General features: G+C 37.2%; 1 protein-coding gene across 4 annotated transcripts in view; it reads right to left on the bottom strand.

Annotated features, from left to right (window-relative positions):
* Window positions 1–21,470, bottom strand: part of NSF (N-ethylmaleimide sensitive factor, vesicle fusing ATPase) — a 148,313-nt gene that overhangs the window by 106,305 nt on the left and 20,538 nt on the right. For all 4 annotated transcript variants that reach the window (XM_055575627.1, XM_055575628.1, XM_055575629.1 and 1 more), the window contains exons 4-8: window positions 19,021–19,060; window positions 11,286–11,452; window positions 8,036–8,143; window positions 7,640–7,715; window positions 5,038–5,193 (exon numbers count right to left, since the gene is read on the bottom strand). In XM_055575627.1, coding sequence (XP_055431602.1) covers window positions 5,038–5,193; window positions 7,640–7,715; window positions 8,036–8,143; window positions 11,286–11,452; window positions 19,021–19,060 — 547 coding nt within the window. The remainder of the gene's footprint in view (window positions 1–5,037; window positions 5,194–7,639; window positions 7,716–8,035; window positions 8,144–11,285; window positions 11,453–19,020; window positions 19,061–21,470) is intronic.

Raw genomic sequence — 21,470 nt, 5'->3', positions numbered from 1 at the left:
CCATTTAAATTGCAATCTCTCCTCATGTGTGGGGGTGTGAAAATGCATTTTAAGAGTGTCAGTGTTTATGTTAATCTTAGCAAAAACTCCCTCTCTCCCAAATATGGCATGGACAAAACCTCAGCGCCCTTTCTTCCTCCGTATTTTATTTGCACTGTTTTTAGCATGTGAAAGATGTCTGCATGTGATTGAAAGGCTCCTTATCTTCTCGGCAACTGACTTGGTAGAGTAACTGCAGTTTCACTGGTGATATCAGAAACGAGTTGCTTTCCTCTAGAATTTCAAAAGAGACCTTAAAAATACAGATTGAAAATGGGCTTAGAGATGGAGGCAGAGAAAGGGGGACAAGAAGGAACACAATGTCAGTTTCAAAGAAAGGGGGCACAAGATGCTAACTACTGGCTGCACTCCCCACGGGGTGGCCTGCGTTTCTATCACCAAGTATAGTGCTGGCTCTCAGTTGTGTCCAACTCTGCGAGCACAGGGACTGTAGTCCACCAGGCTCCTCTGTCCATGGGATTTTCCAGGCAAGAATAGTGGAGTGGGGTGCCATTTTCTATTCCAGGGGCTCTTCCCGACCCAGGGATCCACCCTGTGTCTCAACGGTCTCCTGCATTGGCAGGCGGATTTCTTTTACCACTGACCCACTTGGGAAGCCCAATTACAAGGTATAGTTCCACCCAAGGACAGGATGAGGCTTGAGGCCTCTAAGTCACTACACTCTTCCTTCCAGCTCTGAAACAGATAACTTCTGCCAAAGCCACTTTGCTTGATGCATGTGAACTTAGTCCTAAAATTATATTAAGAGACAGAAATTCTTTAACAATTATTTCACTGTTCTTCGAAAAAAAAAAGTTGTTGTTTTTGCTCTGACATTTATGGTATAGAGGTAACTGCCAGGGATGCCAAAAAAGGAAGTTTCTTTGTACAAACTATCTTTTCCAACCAAAGAGCTATAATGAGAACGGAGGTGATCCTTTGTCCAGAGCACTCTTCACACAACTGCACACCAGGCAATAAGCGTGGTGAAGGGCTGAACAGGAGCACAAGGGCATTCCTCTGACACCTCAGTGTACGCAAGGGCTGCGGCGTTCATTCACCCTTACTTAACGAGGCTGGTTTCTGATGCCGAGGTTTCTATCCTGGGACCCAAAAGGTACTTCTATTATCCCACAGAGTAAGGATTTAAGGTCTTTCCTAACTAAACGGCTATCACTGTAGGCGCTGGAGGACATCCTAACTAAGAGGCTGTTGGGTACCCACTAAGTGCAAACTTTAGGTCTAGTTTTCCTTGCTAATGCTTTCATATGCTTTTAAGGAACAGCAGCCCCATGTGGGTTTTGGGGTGAGTCCAACTGCTCCAGACAAGGAAAAAGTAAATAGTTACAATGATTTAGAAAAGAACAACAGAAGCCAAAGTACATTCCCCCAAAGTAACTCCTTTTCCTAATTTTACATATGAGCTTTCTTCCACTCTCTGTGGGGCTGGTTGTATGTGACCTCTTTTCCCCTTAAAGACTTTCCTTGACTTTAATTCTATATATAAAAAAAGTTTTGTTAACAGTGGCTTTCCTGGTGGTTCACCAGTAGAGAATCCACCTGCAAATGCAGGAGACATGAATTGGATCCCTGATCTGGGAAGCTCCCACGTGCCTTGAAACAACTAAGCCGATGTGCCACAACTATGAAGCCTGCACTCTAAGAGCCCAGGAGCTGCAACTAGTGAAGCCTATACACCCCAGAGCCCGCGCTCAGCAACAGAGAAGCCACTGCAATGAGAAGCCCACGCCCTGCAACCCGAGAGCAGCCCCACTCACTACAAGAGAAAAGCCCATGAAGATTCAGCATAGCCGAAAATGAATGAATAAAAATTTTAAAAGATTATCTCTTAAAATACTATAACAAAAACAGGAAGGTGTATACTACATACTTGCAAGTCTTTCAAGAGAAAAACTGACCTATGGGAAACTCTGGGACCCTTATTTCATGTCTATTACATTATCTGATCCCTATTTTTTTCTGCATAATTGTGTGCCTCTGGTTAATTATTTAGTCTCTCTGTATCTCATCAGCAAAATTCTGTATGTATCAAACTATATATGCAATTTTGAAAAGCAACATGAAGTTTTACAGGCAAGAGGAAAGAACTACATTACCAAGAAGCATAATGTCTCATAAACACAATGACAGAAGAGAATTCTAAATTCATCACTTTGTGAACTTGAAACCTTGATATATAGGCAAGAAGATCCATTTAGTTAAGATTCCTGTTTACAAAGTAGACGTAACTCTAGACTCCATGGTAAAGACAATGATTTGGTCTCAAGCCAAAATAAAAATGTTCCCTGTTTAAATAAAACAGTCTCATAACCTACATTAATTGTTCTTTTCTAATCCTCATTTTTTTCTCATTTGAATTGATTTAACCAATCATATCCATGTTCAGTGAGATCCCATGCAGGTTGACTATTTAGTTAACAAAGAATGAAGGAAAAAAAAAATCAGCAAATTTTGTTCCCACTTGGCAGGGTAAAAGAACACAGGATATACATTAATAAGATGCATGTAATGTTAAATTAAATGTAGCAATTTGTACTTTTTATATGCCTTTATCAAAGCCTAATGAGAACTTTCTAACCACATTGTACTCAGAAGGCAATGAAATTTTTCTACTACGTAATTCCTCCAAAATTCAAATGAGAAAAGAAGCCTCTAAAGGAAGATAAGGAATGATACATGCACAGCAAGAGAATTCTTTCTCAGCCATTTCATCATTAAAGAAGTAGCATAAGGACACTGAGAGTCTTCATTCAAAAAAGAAAACAAAATGTCTTTCGGTTCAGCTCAAAAGCCAAGGTACCTTAAGACTTACTGCCTTCCCCCACCCCGTTTTTAAATTTATTTTTAAAATGGAACATAACTGTTTTACAATGTTGTTAGTTTCTGCTATATAACAATGCAAATCAGCTATATATATACATATATCCCCTCCCTTTTCAGCCTCCCTCCCACCCCAATTTATTCTTTTAAGTCAAATTGACAACACATGCTTTTTGATAACAAAAAGCCATAAAGATAAAGAAGTATTGCGTTTTAAAAAGAACTCATTTATGCCTAAGTAAATCAATAAAAATATTAGAAAAATAAATCCATAAAAAATGTAATGGGTAGTAGTACTAACAAACAAACCTGAAATTCAAGGTCCTTGGTCAAAAAGCACATTAACAACAAAAAGCATACTGTACAACTCAACTAATTTCAATATGGACTGCAGAATCAGATTAAAGTCACTCAGAAATTCCAAATCTGTTTTAATTTCAAACTCTTCAGGAGCTGACAGAGTCACAAACCAACAGAAACGGGTTTACTTCTTTATAGGTTTTACTTCTTTATAGGTAAAATATATAAAAATATTTTAATATAGTTAAAAGATATAACTTAGAGAAGCAGCTGTTTTTCTACTTGTTGGCTGTAGAGGGGTGGTGGTTTACTCGCTAAGTCGTATCTGACTCTTGTGACCCCATGTACTGTAGCCCTCCAGGATTCTCTGTCCATGGACTTTCCCAGGCATGAATACTGGAGTGGGTTGCCATTCCTTTCTCCAGGGGATCCTCCCAACCCAGGAACCGAACCCACGTCTGCTGCATGGCAGGCAGATTCTTTACAGCTGAGCTACCAGGGGGAGTTTACATGTTCAAAGACACAATCATCATATTCTCTGTATGGGGCTCTGGCTTTAAAATATGTAAAAAGATATTGCACAAGAATAACTTAGAACATTTGGAATCACCCTTTAATCTCTGCTTATACCTCAAACATACTTAAGCAATATTTCCATTTCTTGAAAGTTTTATGGATTTATTGTGCCTCAAAATACACCTTACCAAGGCAGTGAACTATCACATTTTTAACTATTTTCTAAATTAAAATTCTGGTTTTTTATGGACTTGGCCTTTGTGTCTTTCAGATAAAAAAAGTATCTTATTGCCATTTCAAGGTGTATAAAACTCAGGTGATGAGGGTCTCTGTCATTTTCTCTTAATCCAATTTCAAGCTCGACCTTTAGCCAGTGAACAGGTGTGTGCTGTGTGTAACTTATCAGAGTGAGCGACTAGGCCGAAAGGCTACCAACAATAGGAGGTTGAGAGAACCGAGCACTTAGTGCCTAGAAAGTAGTTCTTAGCCCCACCATGATGAATATACTTTTATCTCCCAGTAGCAATTTAAAGAAAAAGAATGATGGAGGTGAAGGGAGTAATATATTTGTATTCCTTCAGTTTTTTTGTATACAGTTTTTAACACGAATAGTCTGCCAGAAGCTGTTATGGTATAAATTCCTTCCTCAGATATTCTGTAGCTAACATTCCAATCCAACGTATGATATACATATGAAAACAGTCATGACAGCATTTCCACCAGGGCAAATGAAGCCATTTCACACATAGATAAATTAAATAATTTCAAGAAAGAAGTGATAAATGACTAGTGCATTTCTTTGTATGCAATGTGGAAATTCCTATGTATATTCTGCATTTGTCCTTTTGCATAAATTTAAAACATGCCAAGTATCCATTTACCAGGTATGAAAATGTATTAACTGGGTAATACAACTTTTAAAAAAAGCAACAGCTAATATTAAAACAGTATCCATAGTCTAATAGATAATGACTATTCGGCACAGTAAATCTGACCTTTAGTGAATCTTTAGAGTCAGATGACATTTCTAAATAGGCCCTGTTAAAAATTCATAAATACAATGAAATTTCTAAATATGTCCTATAGAGAAACATACTTGGATAAATAAATTAAATCAAGCAACCACAATTATTTTTATGATTTTCCCATAAAATTAAAATGTAGTTTTAAAAATCCTAAAACTTTAAAAGTTTTTTTAAGCTTTTTTAAAAGAGGATGAAAACAGAAACAGTTTGTCAGGCCTGAAAAATAATTTCAAAACATTACTGAAAACAGATTTTATCACATCCATTTTTTAAAAACAATACAAGATTTTATCCAATTTTTCTTTTTAAAACTCACCCATCTGTTCCACAATCTCTGGAGGAAATACTCTGGAAGCAAATGCTCGTCGAAAAATATCGGAAAACTCCTTGTCCAGACCTCCTATTCCCATTTTCTCAAAGTTCCAGTCAGGATTGATGATAGACTGGCGATTTTCCTTGGTTTTCGCTTTGCCTATTTCAAACAAAGATAATCAAATGTGAGAGAAGAACTTCATCATTAAGCATAAAAAGACAGTCAGAACTCCCTGGGCATCCTCAGTGAATAAAGAAAAGCTATCAAACATGAAAACACCTTCTTAGCTGATTTTTGAAGAAGGATGAGTTTTGTTATATTCCCTAGTTTGTCTGGTCCCCATTTAGGGTCATTCACGGTGTAGTCAATCCATGAAGCTTGGTCTTATTGACCTCTAACTCCTAACCAAGTTAACTAACTTGGTTGATTAGAAGAAACACCATGTGCATATCTGATGAAGAAAACACTAGTTGCCAGACATGCAACTGAAATCTAGCAGTCCCTCAAGGCTCCTAAAGCAATATTTTAAAATACATTTACTTATCTAAATTAAGTATATAATCAGGAATTTAACTCTTCAGCCTGAAAAGATGTATGAAGTTTAATGTCTTATTTGCTTTTTCTTCATTTGCACAATAATCTAAAATTATCCTAAAGTCTTGGATGATTTCAAAATTCATGTTTTCAAATTCTTTCACAAAGAAGAAAATTATCTAACTTAAATGTCATAGTGCCCCCTAAAGTAACTCAAGAGAACCACATTAACTCTCTCAAACACAAAGAATAAAAGTGCCTTAGTACAGCCCACATAAACAAAAAAAAGAAAGTACTATAGTTTTATTTTAATTAGGGAATAACAGGTCACATTAGAAAAAGTTCACCCTAGATGCTAACTGTATGGTTAGTTTTGTGGACTTAACACCTCCTTTACGAAGTAACCAAAAATACTTTTCTTAAACTCTACTGCCCTCTTGTGGCGAAATTGTACAGTTTTACTTTCCAATGGCGGGGGGAACTATTCATCACACTTAGAAATTACCTCTATTGTACAAAAGTCATGCAACTCTCTTGGAATAATATACCATATAATATACAAAGAAATCACTCCAGAAACATATTGGATCAACAACAGGAGATTATGATATATCCTAATTATGATCAAACCTTAGTCTCCTACTTGGTAGGTGGACTCTTTAGCCACCAGGGAAGCCATAAAACAATATATTAGTCATTTAAAAACAGTATTGTAGAAGTATATTTATTAAGATGCTTGAAATATGTTAAGCAAAAAGAACAAACTATAAAACAGTATGAAGATATAATCAAATATTTTAAATTTTAGAGTGAGCTGTTTTTGAGTGCTTATTCATATTTCATGAAATAAATATTTTACAGTTGAAAAACAATAAAAGAGGAATGATAATTTATGGCTCTGGAGAAAAGGACACGCATTCAAATTTAAATGACTTTGGATATAAGTGTGTAACCACTGAAAATCCTCTACCTTGTACTGGGATAGACACCAACACAGGTAAATACAGTTAATGGCATCATTATGCTGATGACTTACTATTTTTAGAGCCCAATCCGCATTATTTTAGTATAATAAAAGTGGGGTTAACGTACAAGAGTAGGACTGAACTATGAATCTGCTGGAAAGACTTTCTTTACCTGTACACTGATCGTTTAACTCAGTTGCTAATGGAAATAATGCTAGTATCACATTTAACACACACCCAGCTGAGGGACATTCTACAAAATACATGACCAGCTCTCATGGTCATGAAAAGACAATGAAAGTCTGAGGAACTGTCAGAGACTGGAGAAGACTATGGAGACTAAACCACTAAATGCAACGTGGAATTCCTAGTTAGATCCTGGAACAGAAAAAGGACATGATGAAAAAACTGACAAAATCCAAATAAAGTCTGTAAAACAGTTAGCAGCAATGGAAACATGTTAATCTAGTTTTGGAAAAGTGTACTATGGTTACTTAAGAGGTACCATTACAGGAAGCTGGTTAAGGGTATACAGGAACTTTCTGAAATATCTTTCATGAATCTTCTGTCAGCCTGCACATATTTATTAGAAGTTTAAAAATTAATTTTTATCTGTATCTTTTCCTTTATTTTTTAGTGAGGTTACTAGGAAATTAAAAATGACATACATGACATAAATTATATTTCTATTGGACAAAACTGATCTAGTGAAGGTTTTAAATTTTTTCTGCATCAGTACATCCGAAAGATAGGAAATACTCCATGATTCTGTGATTGGCCTTTTCAAGGCAAGTGTCTCTGTTCTCCCTCCCTGTTTAATCACTGTAGAGTCACGTATTGTTAACAGATGTGCTGTGCTTAGTCGCTCAGTCGTGTCTGACTCTTTGCCACCCCAAGGACTGTAGCCCACCAGTTTCCTCTGTCCACGGGGATTCTCCAGGCAAGAATGCTAGAGTGGGTTGTCAGGCCCTCCTCCAGGGGATCTTCCCCACCCAGGGATTGAATCCAGGTCTCCTGCGTTGCAGGTTCTTTACTGTCTGAGCCACCAGGGAAGCCCATTATTAACAGATGGTCCCTCAGAATCTTCTAAAAATTGTAAATCTTACCAATAAGATTGAGTGATGAATTTTCTGCTTTTTCAAATGCAACCTGACTGTTTCCAACAACCAGCCCTATTTCAATCTATAAAGAAAGACAATAATTAGTAGTTAGTCTTACAGCAGATTTCTGGACTTCTCAAAGCAAGGTGAAAAACAAAAGAGAAATGAAGTATCCATGAGCAAAGCAAATTTTTCAAACTATCAGCTATTTCAAATTACTATTAGATCTTCACATGAGTCTGTTTTATACTGTATTTTAATAACTATGCTGGCTTTAAAGGCAAATTTTCCCTACTATCTTAGAAGAGTACATAATATAAATCACTGAGGGAGAGAATGGTTAGGAAAATTATATTAATTTGTACAATGCACTTCATACAGATTATCAGAAATAAAGCATACCTTCTGTCTTTTACCAGTTGCAGGCTCTCCCTTGAGGATACTAGGATCCATGGCTTCAATGTCTTTGACCAGTAAGCCAAAAAGCTTTTCATTGAAGCTAAATACAAGCTATGTAGAAAAGACAGGGGAAAAAAAAATCACTGCGTGATATAATGGTTTGATTTTCATATCATCGCCAATGTTTTTCAAACGCAGGCAAGCAGCTTTCTCTTGTATATCACTCTTCTCCACAAGGCAAACTACCCACATAAGAAAGGAACTAACATTTACTGAGTGTCTGCTGTGTGCCAAACAAACATTACAGGATGTTCTGTAATACTCAGTAACTCTCTTGCAAAAAATCAGTCCTACTTTACCAGTAAGGATGCTGAGATTCAGAGAGGAGTTAAATGGGACCTACAGTAACAGCAAATGGCAGTGCCAGGATGCAAGCCTCGGTTGTGTGCCTCCAACATCATGCTTTTCTACAATCAATACAAAGTGCCTTCCATGCGAGTGCAGAGACAGCTTCTGAATGCTCGTTCACTCACCAAATATTTATTAAGTGCCTTCTACAAGCTAGGCCCTCATTGAGATACCGGGGTACAACAAAAATACAATAAACAAGGCTGACTGTCAATCCTGCCACTACTAATTACCAAGAATGGGAATAAATACTAAGAAGAATGATTTAAGATATTTATTTCTTCTCTGTATTATGGAGGATTTTCTTTCGTGGGTTTGTAGACGTTTGCATGTCACTGGGTTTTAAATTATTACAAATACCAAGGCATTTTCTATTAAAATACAAAAGCTAAAGGAGAAGGTTAAAAACAATGAAGTTTTAGTTAGGCAATTTGAGCACAACTATCAGAAACTGTAGGAATCCAGAAGGGCTATGGTGAAGCCCAAAAAGCAATGGGCAGGTAAATCAACAAATTGTCAGCTACCTATTACCCTGGGGAGCCGCCTCAATCCATCTAATTCCAAGTAGCAGCCCAGCGGATCTCTAGTGCATCATCCCATTTGACTGACATTAACAGTACATGGCATTTCTTTCTTATTTTCTGTCTTTCCCAACTAGAAACGAAGCTCTACAAAGGTAGGAACTGTGTCTGTCTTATTCACCAAAGATCTACAGGGCCTAAAATAGTATTTACTGAACTCGTACTAGGTGTTCAATAAGTATTTGTTAATGAATGGATCAACTGACTAGCAGGTTCTTGTCTCAGCTACACAGGGCAGCTCACAGGTCGTCTCTGGACCTAAATAAAATTCCTCATGTGCAAAATGAGGAGGTTAGACAAGATAACCTCTGAGGTTCATTCCAATTCCAGTACTCTTAGAAACAGTAATATGTGTTCTGTGTCCTTTTCCTGTCTATCAGTAACTCAAGTTTTCAATTGTGAAAGTTTGATATTACGATATATGGGTTAACCAAATCCTTAAGAGTCTCGTCTTTCCAGGTAATACACTCCACTCATTTCCACAGGTCCTTCCTTCTGCCATTTCTTCCATTTTACAGGCCTTCCCACAGGAGAGACACAAGGACAGTCTATGTAACTCATAAGAGATCAGAACACTATAAAGCTGGAATTTTCAAACTTTTTGGGCTCAGAATCCTTTTATATTTGTAAACCCCCAAATTTTGTTTATATGGATTGTAATAATCTGTTGATATTCACTGTATTAGAAATTAGAACAAGAAAATTTATTAATTTAAAAAAACAATAATTAAGTACATTATATATTAACAAATAACAGTTATAATTTATTTTAAAATATTTCAATTTCCCAAGGTATAAAACATAAGTGGGAAGAGAGGCACTGTGACATTTCTGCAAATCTCTAATTTCTTGCTTAATGGAAGACCACTCAGCATTCATGTTTGCCTCAGCACGCAGTGTAACTATGCACAACTCCACTTGTGAGAGAATAAGATGAAATGGGCACATAACACCCTTTTTAAAAACTGTTTTGATATTAGATTTGACCTCACAAACCCCCTGAAAGGGCCTCAAGGCCACAGTTTGAGAACAGCTGCTGTGGAGCTATGGGAGGAGGAAGGAGTTAATGATTCAGAAAAGTCACAGAAAAAAAGACAAATGGAATGGTAAGGTCAAAAGAGCAGAGATTATTTATGTAGAAAGACAAATAATAATTTATGAACTCACACATTTTTTTAGGTAAAATAAAAAACAAAACAAAACACAGAATTTCTTCTTAGGAGACCAAACAATGTACTAACTGAAGTCCAAAGAAGGGAGCAATAATAAACAGGATCACTTTTTTCTTTTATTCTATTGGACTATAGTTGACTTACCCTGTTGCGTTAGCTTCAGGTGTACAGCCAAGTGATTCAATTATACACATATTCATTTTATTTTAGATTCTGTTCTCATATTGATTATTACAAAATATTGGGTACAGTTCCCTGTGCTATACAGTAGGTCTGTGTTGGTTATCTATTTTAAATATAGTGGGGGTGTGTGTGTGTGTGTGTGTGTGTGCGCGTGTGTGTGTGTGTTCACCCCAAGCTTCTGATTTATCCCTCCCCTAATGTTTCCCTTTAGGTAATTGTAAGTTTGCTTTCAATAGCTGTAAGTCTTTTCTGTTTTGTATATAAGTTTCCTTCTTTTTTAAAATTAAATTCCACATAAGAGTGACATCACAGGATATGTTTTTCTCTATCTGATTCACTTCACTCAGTCAATATGATAATCTCCAGGTTCATCATTGTTGCTACAAATGGCATTATTTCACTTTTTTATGGCTCAGTAATATTCCATTGTATATATGACCCTCATCTTCTTTATAAGCAATGTTATTTTTAAGAAGAGAAAATCTGGGCTTCAAAAGCTCCATAAAAAACTGAATATATATTTACATGTAATTTTCTTAAGATTCTCAAAGAAGCTCATAACCAAAAAAGTTAAGAATTACTTTTCTACAGAAATACATCAGGAAAACAGAAAGACATCCCCAGACAAATGTCCCATGACAAGAAAAGAAATTTGAAATACATGTCTACAGTGTTCCCAAATTTACAGAAAGAAAAGCTGCTGTCCTTATACATGACACTGTAACCTAATTTTATAATTTTTCTAAACAGTCTGCTAGAGATTCAGCAAATATATTTCCCTCACTTTTTATCACTCACCTTAGATATAGCTGTTCATATGCAAAGCTCCTCTCAGCTTTTAAAAAACAATTAATTTTGGACAAGTACAGAGATTAGAATGTCTCTAAATGAAAGAAAGTTTAAAACTACCTGTTGACCCACTGAGAATGCCTGGTTGTTGAACTGCTGAATAAATTCTGCGGCCATCTTGTCAGTATCATATGGGTTGGAGTCGATACTTTTTTTCTGCAGGAAATCAATCTCGATGGTCATCGTGCCAATACACTGCTTGGCTTTGTCAAAGGTATATAAGGACACTAGGGAGGAAACAAAGGAGCATTTTTTTTTAATCACAGAGACACCAAATGCTTGCTGTGCTTCAAGTAACTAAAAGTTTCACATAAATGAATTAGAACGTGACCAAAGGGGGATTTTTCATGACGTTCATTGAAGGGATACATAAGGCACCGATATTTTTTAAACACAATAATAACCACTAGAGATGTTCTTCCCCCTGACTTAATTGGAACATACTAAACAGCAATCTCCTGTACTTTTACCCCTCACCTGACTGTTCTGGGGAAATCACAGCTGTCCCCATATAGCCTCTCCATCTTCCTCCTCCTCATTAAGCAGAGGATGAAGTGACAGAATGGGAAATCCTGGTGGAGACAGCATACCATGCTGTTTCCAAACAAGACTTTTGCTTGACACAAGAAAGAGCTAAGGTCAGAGGTGTGTGGACTCTTGCTTTAGCAAATTAAGAGTGTAGGACCAAAACAAAAACCAAAACAAAACCAAAAAAATCTTTGAGAAAAAAATGTTTACTAGAGGGGTTTCCTCCAGAGCAACTCAAGACTTTGACATTTCTTTTTTTAATACTACAGAAATATTTACTGAGCACTTATGATTTCAGGGAACCTCAGTAAGTTCTACATGCATAACAGGACAAAGACCAGACCTTTAGCTCATTTTTGTATTAACAGCACCTAATAGTGTCTGTGGGCTTCCCAGGTGACTCAGTGGTAAAGAATCTGCCTGCCAATGCAGAAGATGCCAGAGATGTGGGTTCAATCCCTAGGTTGAGAAAATCCCAAGGAGGAGAAAATGGCAACCCACTCCAGTATTTTAGCCTGGGAAATTTCAAGGACAGAGAAGCCTGGTGGGCTACAGTCCATGGGGTCGCAAAGAGTCAGACATGACTGAGCACAGCAAACAAACAATGGTGTTAGCAGGATGCTTAATATATTCACGAACTGTTTAAATGAAACAATAGCAGCAAAACATCTATACTTTCCATACTAGTAACAAAAGAGGCAAAACAAAAGGACTCTGGAAACTGCATTTCAGTCTATTAGTAAATGGACGAATGTAAAAAACTTTCTGTGCCTTGATTTGTCACACCTATAAAATAAGACTGGGCTAGATAAACCTTTATGGTCCTTTCATGCCCAATTTCTGTTCTCAACTTATTTTTTACAGACCAGCTGAGTCTAGTATTGAGTTACGTACAAGGATTTTTTGTAAATCCTTTGAATGAAATTGCTTGATTAATCATATTTTCGTATTTTGGTCTGCCATCATAAAGGGGACACACATATTTGACATATGGTTTCAAAAGCAAAATAACAAAGAAAGCCAGGATGGAGGGTTGGAAAATTTGCTGAAGATCAAATATAAGCCCAAATCTCAGCTGAGAGTTTCAGAATACTCTCTGGCCTCCACTTCTGCATGTTGTGTTCTTTTTGTGTCCTTCCTAGGAAGTACAGATTACATTCTGAGTGATTTTCATAAGACAGCTTAGTTGTTTCTCCATAAGAAATATTTATAGGATGAATTATTAATGGAAAATAAATAAGTTGATCAACAATCTCATTTCCAGGGGTCTGTCCCCAGAAGACTCTTAAACATGTGTCTAAAAAGAAAGTTACAGGGAGGTTCATTGCAGCATTATTTCTAATAGTCAAACATTTTAAAAATGATTATCAGTCAGGAAATGATGAATAAAATGTGGCATAGTCATAATGTAGAATAATGTGTAGCACTTAAAATTAAAATCTGATATATATTTAATAAAGATGAATGGTCCATTAAAACATAATATTGAGTGAAAAAAGTATAATTCAGAAAGGGCTGCACAGTATAACACAATTTTGTGCATTAAAGACTCCAAAACAATTTCATAGCATCACCATGTGTGTGTATATATATATATGCATGGATATGTACAGGTGTTTGAACCATTCTTATACCAAGAAATTTGAATACGTATTAAAATATCATCAATACCGACTATAGTTTTCAAATGCATCTTAATTTAAGGTCAATGTTCCTAAATAGAAAAGACCAAGTTGTTACAATTTCAAATGCTATGGCAGTACCATGGACAGTTTCACAGGCAGCACCATGGTCAGCACCATCATCAGCCCCCAAAGGGACAGATGCCCTGAGGGTTTCAACAAGGAGCAAAGGGCCAAAAGGTTAAGAATGTTTATATTCTGACCAATAGTAATTTAACATCTAAGATTAATTTATAAACAAAAAATTATAGCCAGTGCTTTGAACAGGCATTACAAAGACAGGTTCAAAAAAACGTGTTAACTGAATGAACATCAGTCTGCAATACTTAAAACATGGTACTTCCAGAGAGAAAACTAAATGATTCTTGTAGAAGATTTAGTCTGAGAACTAAAATCACTGACCTGACTAAAAAATTCTGCTTACAGACAGAACTCCTGTTTTAGAATCCTTGAATAAACACTCCCCTTCATACCAAACTTCCTATTCTCTCTTTGCCTACACCTCTACTTACACTCGGAGAAGACAATGGCACCCCACTCCAGTTTTCTTGCCTGGAAAATCCCATGGGCAGAGGAGCCTGGTAGGCTGCAGTCCATGGGGTCGCTAAGAGTCGGACACAACTGAGCGACTTCACTTCCACTTTCCATTTTCATGCACTGGAGAAGGAAATGGCAACCCACTCCAGTGTTCTTGCCTGGAGAATCCCAAGGATGGAGGAGCCTGGTGGACTGCTGTCTATGGGGTCGCACAGGGTTTGACATGACTGAAGCGACTTAGCAGCAGCAGCAGCTACTTACACTGAAAAGCTTTGTACCTTTATGCTACATCATGACAACAATCAGGCCCCCAAACCCTTCCTTACCTCAAGCTTACTCCACCTTAGTCCCATCTGAACACTTAAGTTTTATAATTCTGCCAATTAGGTCTGTTTGATTTGCCTTTTTAAAGAACTGATTTCACATTCAAGGTAAGCATTTCTGGTAGCAGGAGAATGCTTTAAACACAATTTAAGGCCACAAAACACATTTTTTCATTTCATCTTGAATTTTCTTTTTCACAACAGAATTTATCTGCATTAAAACTTAAGAACATTCATATTTAGAAAAGTAAGTTTAAGAAAATTAGAAACCTAAGCCTCATACACATTGGTCTTCTCATTAGATTTAACAAGTGTTCATTTTTATCTCTGACAGTGTCCACAAACAGGGAACCCTGGCTTCACGCACTGACCTACTTCCCTTTGTTGCCGAACTCCTGCACTGTCTCAGCTTCGTGCTATGCTTTCAAGTGAGGAGGTGACAGTTAAGGGAATCACTTATGTCAATGTTCCCAAAAATGTGACTGATAACAACTATTTAAGGGTGATTGTTAAAAACACAGATTCATGAATTAGACTCCCCAAGGAAGGGGCCTGAGAATCTTTAAAAAAAAAAAAAAAAACAGAACTCCCCAGGTATTTCTGTGAGGCAAGTTTAGAAAGCACTAATTCTCCAACATTCACTACCAGTTATCTGTATCTAATTTCCTTTATTTTCACCCCTAGGCGAAAAATTTTATCTTTAACCCTACTTCCACAAAGAAAAGACCAAATAAAGATAATCCCAATATTTAAGTTCCTTCTGATTCAGAAAAAAACAAACAAACAGTAAGTTGCCAAGTTCCTAAATGAGAAAGAGGATACTCTCTCCTTCCACTTTACCAACTTCTCTTCTCGGGCATCTTGACTACAGAGACTAGGCTCATAATGTGTTCCAGGCAACTGCTTTAAGTAATTGCTTTCTTTCAACCAGTTTAAAGTAAATGTATCTTTGAATATCTCCAAGCTTGGATCCAGAGGATCTGAATGTGAATCTGAACATTCCCACACATCCTCCTAAAACTCTGTGGGAACAGCAAGGAGAACAAATAATGCTACGCACAGTCCACACCGTCAGCATTACTAAGAGACATAGAATATCACAAAACTCAAATTACTTGAAAATAGAGAAATATGTAACAAGATTAGACAGAGCTCCCACTGTGGAAAAAAAGAAGGGAAAGCAGTACATAGGGAAAATGCAAACAAAAATCACCCCTCAAAAGAGAAAGTCTAATAGCAAAAGCCAAAACACTATACACAGGTTTGGGACTTGGTAATCCAAGACGCTAGGTACCCAGAAAGGACCTGAAAGTAAGTAGAACTGGAAGTAGTAACATCAAAGAATCACTGGAAAGAATCAGACAAACAGAGAAAGGGTGGTACCCTTCAAGACATGGCAATAAAGGAAAGAAGACAGTAAGAGAGGAAAATTAGGGATCACACAGAAACCAAACAGAAATAAGCTATGCCAACCAACCTTTCTACCTACCCCACCTCACCATTATTAAAGAAACTGCCCTTCTCTACACTAACAGGAAAGAATGCTCTTGCACTAATAATTTTGCCTACAAAATCATATGAAACAAAACAAATAATAATTCCACAAAGTTACTGTAAAGAAAACATAACAAATAACAAAATATTGCAGCATTTCAGCTGTCTTCTCTAAAAAGATCAATTATGAAATAGAAAATATACATAACATTTTAAACTAAATTAAGTATCCTCAAACAAGTACTTAGACATATAACAAAACACCTAAAGTCAGAAGATTAAAAACTAAGAACAGAAACAGACAAATATTAATAAAAGAAATGCAATGAATTTATCAAACACAGGAAAGAAATCTAGGAAAAATAAAATTACTCAGAAGTGAATAATATATTACAAAGTGTCCATGGAAGAATAGATTTAAGTTAATATTTAATTAAAGAGGCAGTGAATGAAGACAAGAAAACAACTAAGATAATAAAAATAAAGCATTTACAAAGAATAGAGAGAAAGCAGCTGAGATGTAAGAGAGATAAGGCCTAAAATACATATATAATTAGAGCCCTGGAGAAGACAAAACAATTCAGTCAGAACGAATATTTTAAACCAAAAACCTAAGAAAATCTTCTGGAAATAGACAAAATTTAAATCTACACATTATTGTATAGCTGAGTTGTTGACCCAGAATGACCAATTCCAAGCAATATTCTAATAAGGATATTTGAATTTAAAGACAGAAAACCCCTCAGGGCTCCCAGGCAAAAAAATCAAATTATTTATAAAGGTAAGAAAATAAGACTGGCATCAGATTTCTCAACAGTTTGATACAAAATAAGGCAATGTGATACAGTATTTTCAAGAAATTCAAGGAAAGAAAAGCCAAAAATTTTATATCCAACTAAGTTTCCCTTAAAGGCATCAAAGATATAAAAGAAAAAAGTTTGAATATCCAAGAACTTAGGAAACACTGTACACATATATACTTCCTGGAAGAATCTACTAGAGGATAGGTTTTATCCAACCAAGTAGAAACTGGCAAAAGGACTGATCATGATCATTTAAGAGATTTATTGTAGAACTGAGACTAAAACAAATATGGGGTCATTTGTGGAAGAATAGCATGTAAATCCTGGAGGAGGGCATGGCAACCCACTCCAGTATTCTTGCCTAGTGAATCCCCATGGGCAGAGGAGCCTGGTGGGCCACAGTCCATGACATGGCAAAGAGTTGACCACGACTGAAGCAACTAAGCACGGCACAGCACAGCATGTAAATACCATAGAAAGAAATGAACCAACATGCACAGCATGGTGACTATAGTTAGTAATACTGTACTGCACACTTGAATGTTGCTAATAGAGTAGACCTTACGAGTTGTTATCACAAGAAAAAAAATCTTGTGACAGATGTTAACTAGATTTATTGTGGTAAGCATTTCACAATGTATATAAATATCAAATCATTATGTCAGGTGGTTCAGTTCAGTCGCTCAGTTGTGTCCGACTCTTTGTAACCCCATGGACTGCAGCACGCCAGGCTTCCCTGTCCTTCACCAACTCCTAGAGCTTGCTCAAACTCATGTCCATCGAGTCAGTGATGCCATCCAACCATCTCATCCTCTGTCGTCCCCTTCTCCTCCTGCCTTCAATCTTTCCCAGCATCAGGGTGGTGCTAGTGGTAAAGAACCTGACTGCCAGTGCAGGAGACACAAGAGACGAGGGTTTGATCCCTGGATCTGGAAGATCCCCTAGAGGGGGGCAGGGCAACCCACTCCAGTATTCTTGCCTGGAGAATCCCCATGGACAGAGGAGCCTGGCAGGTTACAGTCCATAGGGTTGCATGGAGTCGGACAGGACTGAAGTGACTTAGCAGGCATGCATACTTGAAACTAATATAATGTAATATATCAATTATATCTCAACTTTTAAAAAGTTGCTTCTTCCACTAAAAAAAAAAAAAAAGACTTAAAACTTGAAAAAAAAAAAGGAAGCAATTAATTACAAAATGAGAGGAGAAAGAGGAAGGCAGAATATAAAGATTAACTATTGTATAGATTAGAGTCAAATGGTATCTTTTAGAAGATATCTCTGTATTGTTTTTGTAACCTTTCCATAATATGAATTTTTTTAGGTCTTAAAAGCGACTCACACTTCATTTCCCCAACTTTGCCACAATGACTAAGAAACAATGCCAGTTTTCACTTAGCTCTTTGGTTTATAAACCACAAGTGGCTTAGTCTTTTTTTTTTCCCTTAAGTCATAAATTGCTTTCCATATCCTTCCCTAATGAACTATGATGACTTTATAACACATTTTAAAAGTCCACAGTTTTCTTAAGTACTGCCACCCTTTCTTCTCCTTACCCTAAACCTGATTTATCTTTTTAAACAAAGACATTAGAAAATACATCTCAGTATACAGTAAAATGGAATCACCATGTAAAACCAATTATTCCTCTTTAACAAAATTTCAACTTTAAAAAATTTTTTCCATAGCCATAATTTCACAAAGTCCTATTCAGCTTAATTCCAGGCAAGTCAAATAACCTCCCAGCAATTGTCCTTCACTCCTGTATTCTTCCCACTCCTTGCTATATACTCCACAATGACATGAGAACTCATCTCTAAAGGTAGGATTTTGATGGGCTTATTCAAGACTTCTAAGTGTGTTTGTGTAAAATCCAAAAATTTCAGTATGTATTTCCAGGCCGCCCACTAACTGCGTACTCCACCTCTCATCACTTAATACAACCCATTCATGCAAAACTTTTCAACCGAACACACTTATGAGCGATGCCTATAATTTGCTTGCTCCCATCCCAGTGCCTTTTGTTTTATTTCTCATCTGAAGAGCCTTTGTTCCTTGTCACTATCATGTCATGCTTTTCTCCTACTTCATAATCATGCTCAAAACTCCAGTGCTGGAAAGATTTCTCTGGCTAATTATCCAGTCTCCAATCAATTTCTCCACTCCTGTTCTGTCTCAGCACTTTTACACAGTGCTCTTAAAGGTAATTTGTGCAAAAATTTACCTTGCACTTTTTCTGTGAGCTATGAATATGTGACTGTTCCTTTCCCAGGAATACCCAGACATATAACAAGTAGACAGAGTAACTAACTACTTACTTTCCATTCTCATACACCTAACTGTAACATGGATGAAAAGAAAACTGCACAGATCTCTATGAGAAAATTGTAAAGAGAATCTATCTCAGATAGCTAAAAAATATACCTACCTTCTATTTCTTGTCCAATAGAAAGTCCAGCCCATTTTCGCTGTAAAACAAAAGGGGGCAGAGGGAAAGACACTTAATACCACATCAAAATTAGAGAAACGAGGAAAACAGGATTTCTGTGAATTTCATGTACACATTCCAAGACTAAACCATGGCTGTTAAGTGTTGAACCGTGTCCCACAAAAAAGATTCATTAAAGCCTTAGCCCCCAGCTCCAATGAATGTGACAGCATTTGGAAACAGGGTCTCTGCAGATGATATCAAGGTAAGATGAGGTCACAATGAATTAAGATAGACTCTAAGCCAATATGGCTTCCTTATAAGAAAAGAGAGACACAGTCAAATGGGGAAAAAGTCATGGGACAGTGAAGGCAGGGACTGAAGTGACACAGCCACCAGTCAATGAACATCAAAGACTGTCTGCTACACCAGAAGCTAAGCATGGAATAGATTTTTCCCTAGTGCCTTCAGAGAGAACACGGCCCTGCTGACACCTTGATTTCAGACTTCTGCCTCCAGAACTGGAGAATAAATTTCTGTTATTTTAAGCCACCTAGTTTGTGGTACTTTGTTACAGCCGCCCTAGCAAACATATGCTAGAGTCTATTTATACCTGAATATCTGTCCTCAAAACGTAGAAAGTTTGCCTTTTTACAGTAAAGCCGGCACCACTGAGTAGGATGCTCCTTTGCATAATATTTTAACACTCCTGAAGGCCTTTGGAGTATCAGACATTTCAGATTCTAAATGTACTGTGGACAGTTATACTGTTTGATACAGTAGCACAAAAAGAAAGATGTTCAATTCATGATAAATAAATCAGAACTCATCAGATAGGCTATAATGAAACCAAGCAGGGTTTCAAATCATTAGATGGTCATGACCACTCTTTGTGTACTAGCCAAAGAAGTGTCAGGCATTTGTGACAAGGCTTTTAGCTTCTCCCTAGGTACCGACTGGTTACAACGGCAAGAATATACAGAGGCAGGACAGATTGTGTTCAGGCAGGAATTCAGGACTGGCTTGATATAGATTCAAAATGAGTACTTCCTGACAACACTTCAAAGAACAGTTAGAAAAATAATCTTTGGCTGAAAAACAAGTTTGTCTACTCATCTGAACTCCGTGAACTTTGTGGTGGTGAGGGGTTAAGAAGATGCTGCGTTTTGAATACATGCAACAAGTGCTCTCCCTCCCAGCTTTCTCACCTCCTCTCCACCCTTCACTTCTCTCTTCTGTCATACTCCATCCCACTTTCGGCCAACCGGAAACGCAGAGGCACACTGGTTGAGCCCAGATTTGGGTTCACAAAGCAGCCACATTTAGGCTCTACACCCAGAGATAGCCTCAAGGATGATAAGAATACTATCCATCATCTGGGGTTGTTGAGAGAATTCAATGAGGGAACACATGCAAAAGCACTTAAGAGTAGCACTTGGTCTGTAGTAAATGTTGGGGAAAATTTTTTTTAAAGCAGACAGACAAGGAAAATGGTTAGAAATCCCATTTCTGGCCAGCTGAGTCCCAAATTTAGCTCTGAGAAAGCTGGTAAGCTCTAGAACATTCCAAACCTTTGATCTATATAAACAAATGCAAAAAGCAGTCCTGATACTGCAGAGGCATTCAAAAGGGGGAAAGGGAATAGCAAATGAAGATTTCCCATAACATGTGAGGGATTCAAGAGATCTTTAACAGTTCCTTAAGGAGTTAATTCTCCTTTTGATCTCTTTCTCTAAACCTCCAGGGGTGGGAGGGCAGCAATCAATTGGCATAGTACAGGAGGTACGGGTTGCATTTGCACTGTTTAGGACTAAGGATCAGCAGCCTGAGTAAGATGACAAGGGAGGAAAGGACACAGACTAGTACTTGCGATGCTCCTATATTACATATTATGTGCCTGCAAGAGTGTTAGGCAATTTCCCCTCTACAGAATCTACCAACAGCTATAAATTTAATCATAATCCTTCCACTTATTATGGAAGCCCAGCAAGTTAGGCTGTAATTTGAAATAACAACTGTGCTTAGTCATTCAGGCATGTTCGACTCTTTGTGACTGTTTGGAATGTAGCCAGTCAGGCTCCTCTGTCCATGGGATTCTCCAGGCAAGAATACTGGAGTGGGTTCCCATTTCCTTCTCCAGGGGATCTTCCTGACTCAGGGATCGAACCCACATGCTCCTGTGTCTCCTGCACTGAAGGCAGATTCTTTATCACTGAGCCATCAGGGAAGCCCTACTCATATCATGTTCTTTAGTCTAACATCATTGTATTTAAAAACGCTATTATTAGATGTCAATTTTAGATGTAAGTGCTATTTTTATATATTCTCTATTACCCTGAGAGCTAACATTAAAATAACTTGACACTGATAGCTAACTGATATCACTGCAGAATTATTTTTTTTAATTAGGGGAAAAAAATCAAGGCAATAAAAGACAGATACGGTAAAAA

Source organism: Bubalus kerabau, chromosome 4 (genome assembly GCF_029407905.1).
Source record: "Bubalus kerabau isolate K-KA32 ecotype Philippines breed swamp buffalo chromosome 4, PCC_UOA_SB_1v2, whole genome shotgun sequence".
NCBI classification, from domain to species: domain Eukaryota; kingdom Metazoa; phylum Chordata; class Mammalia; order Artiodactyla; family Bovidae; genus Bubalus; species Bubalus kerabau.
The sequence above is the reverse complement of the archived record's forward strand: the minus strand, read 5'-3'. Positions and strand labels throughout refer to the sequence as shown.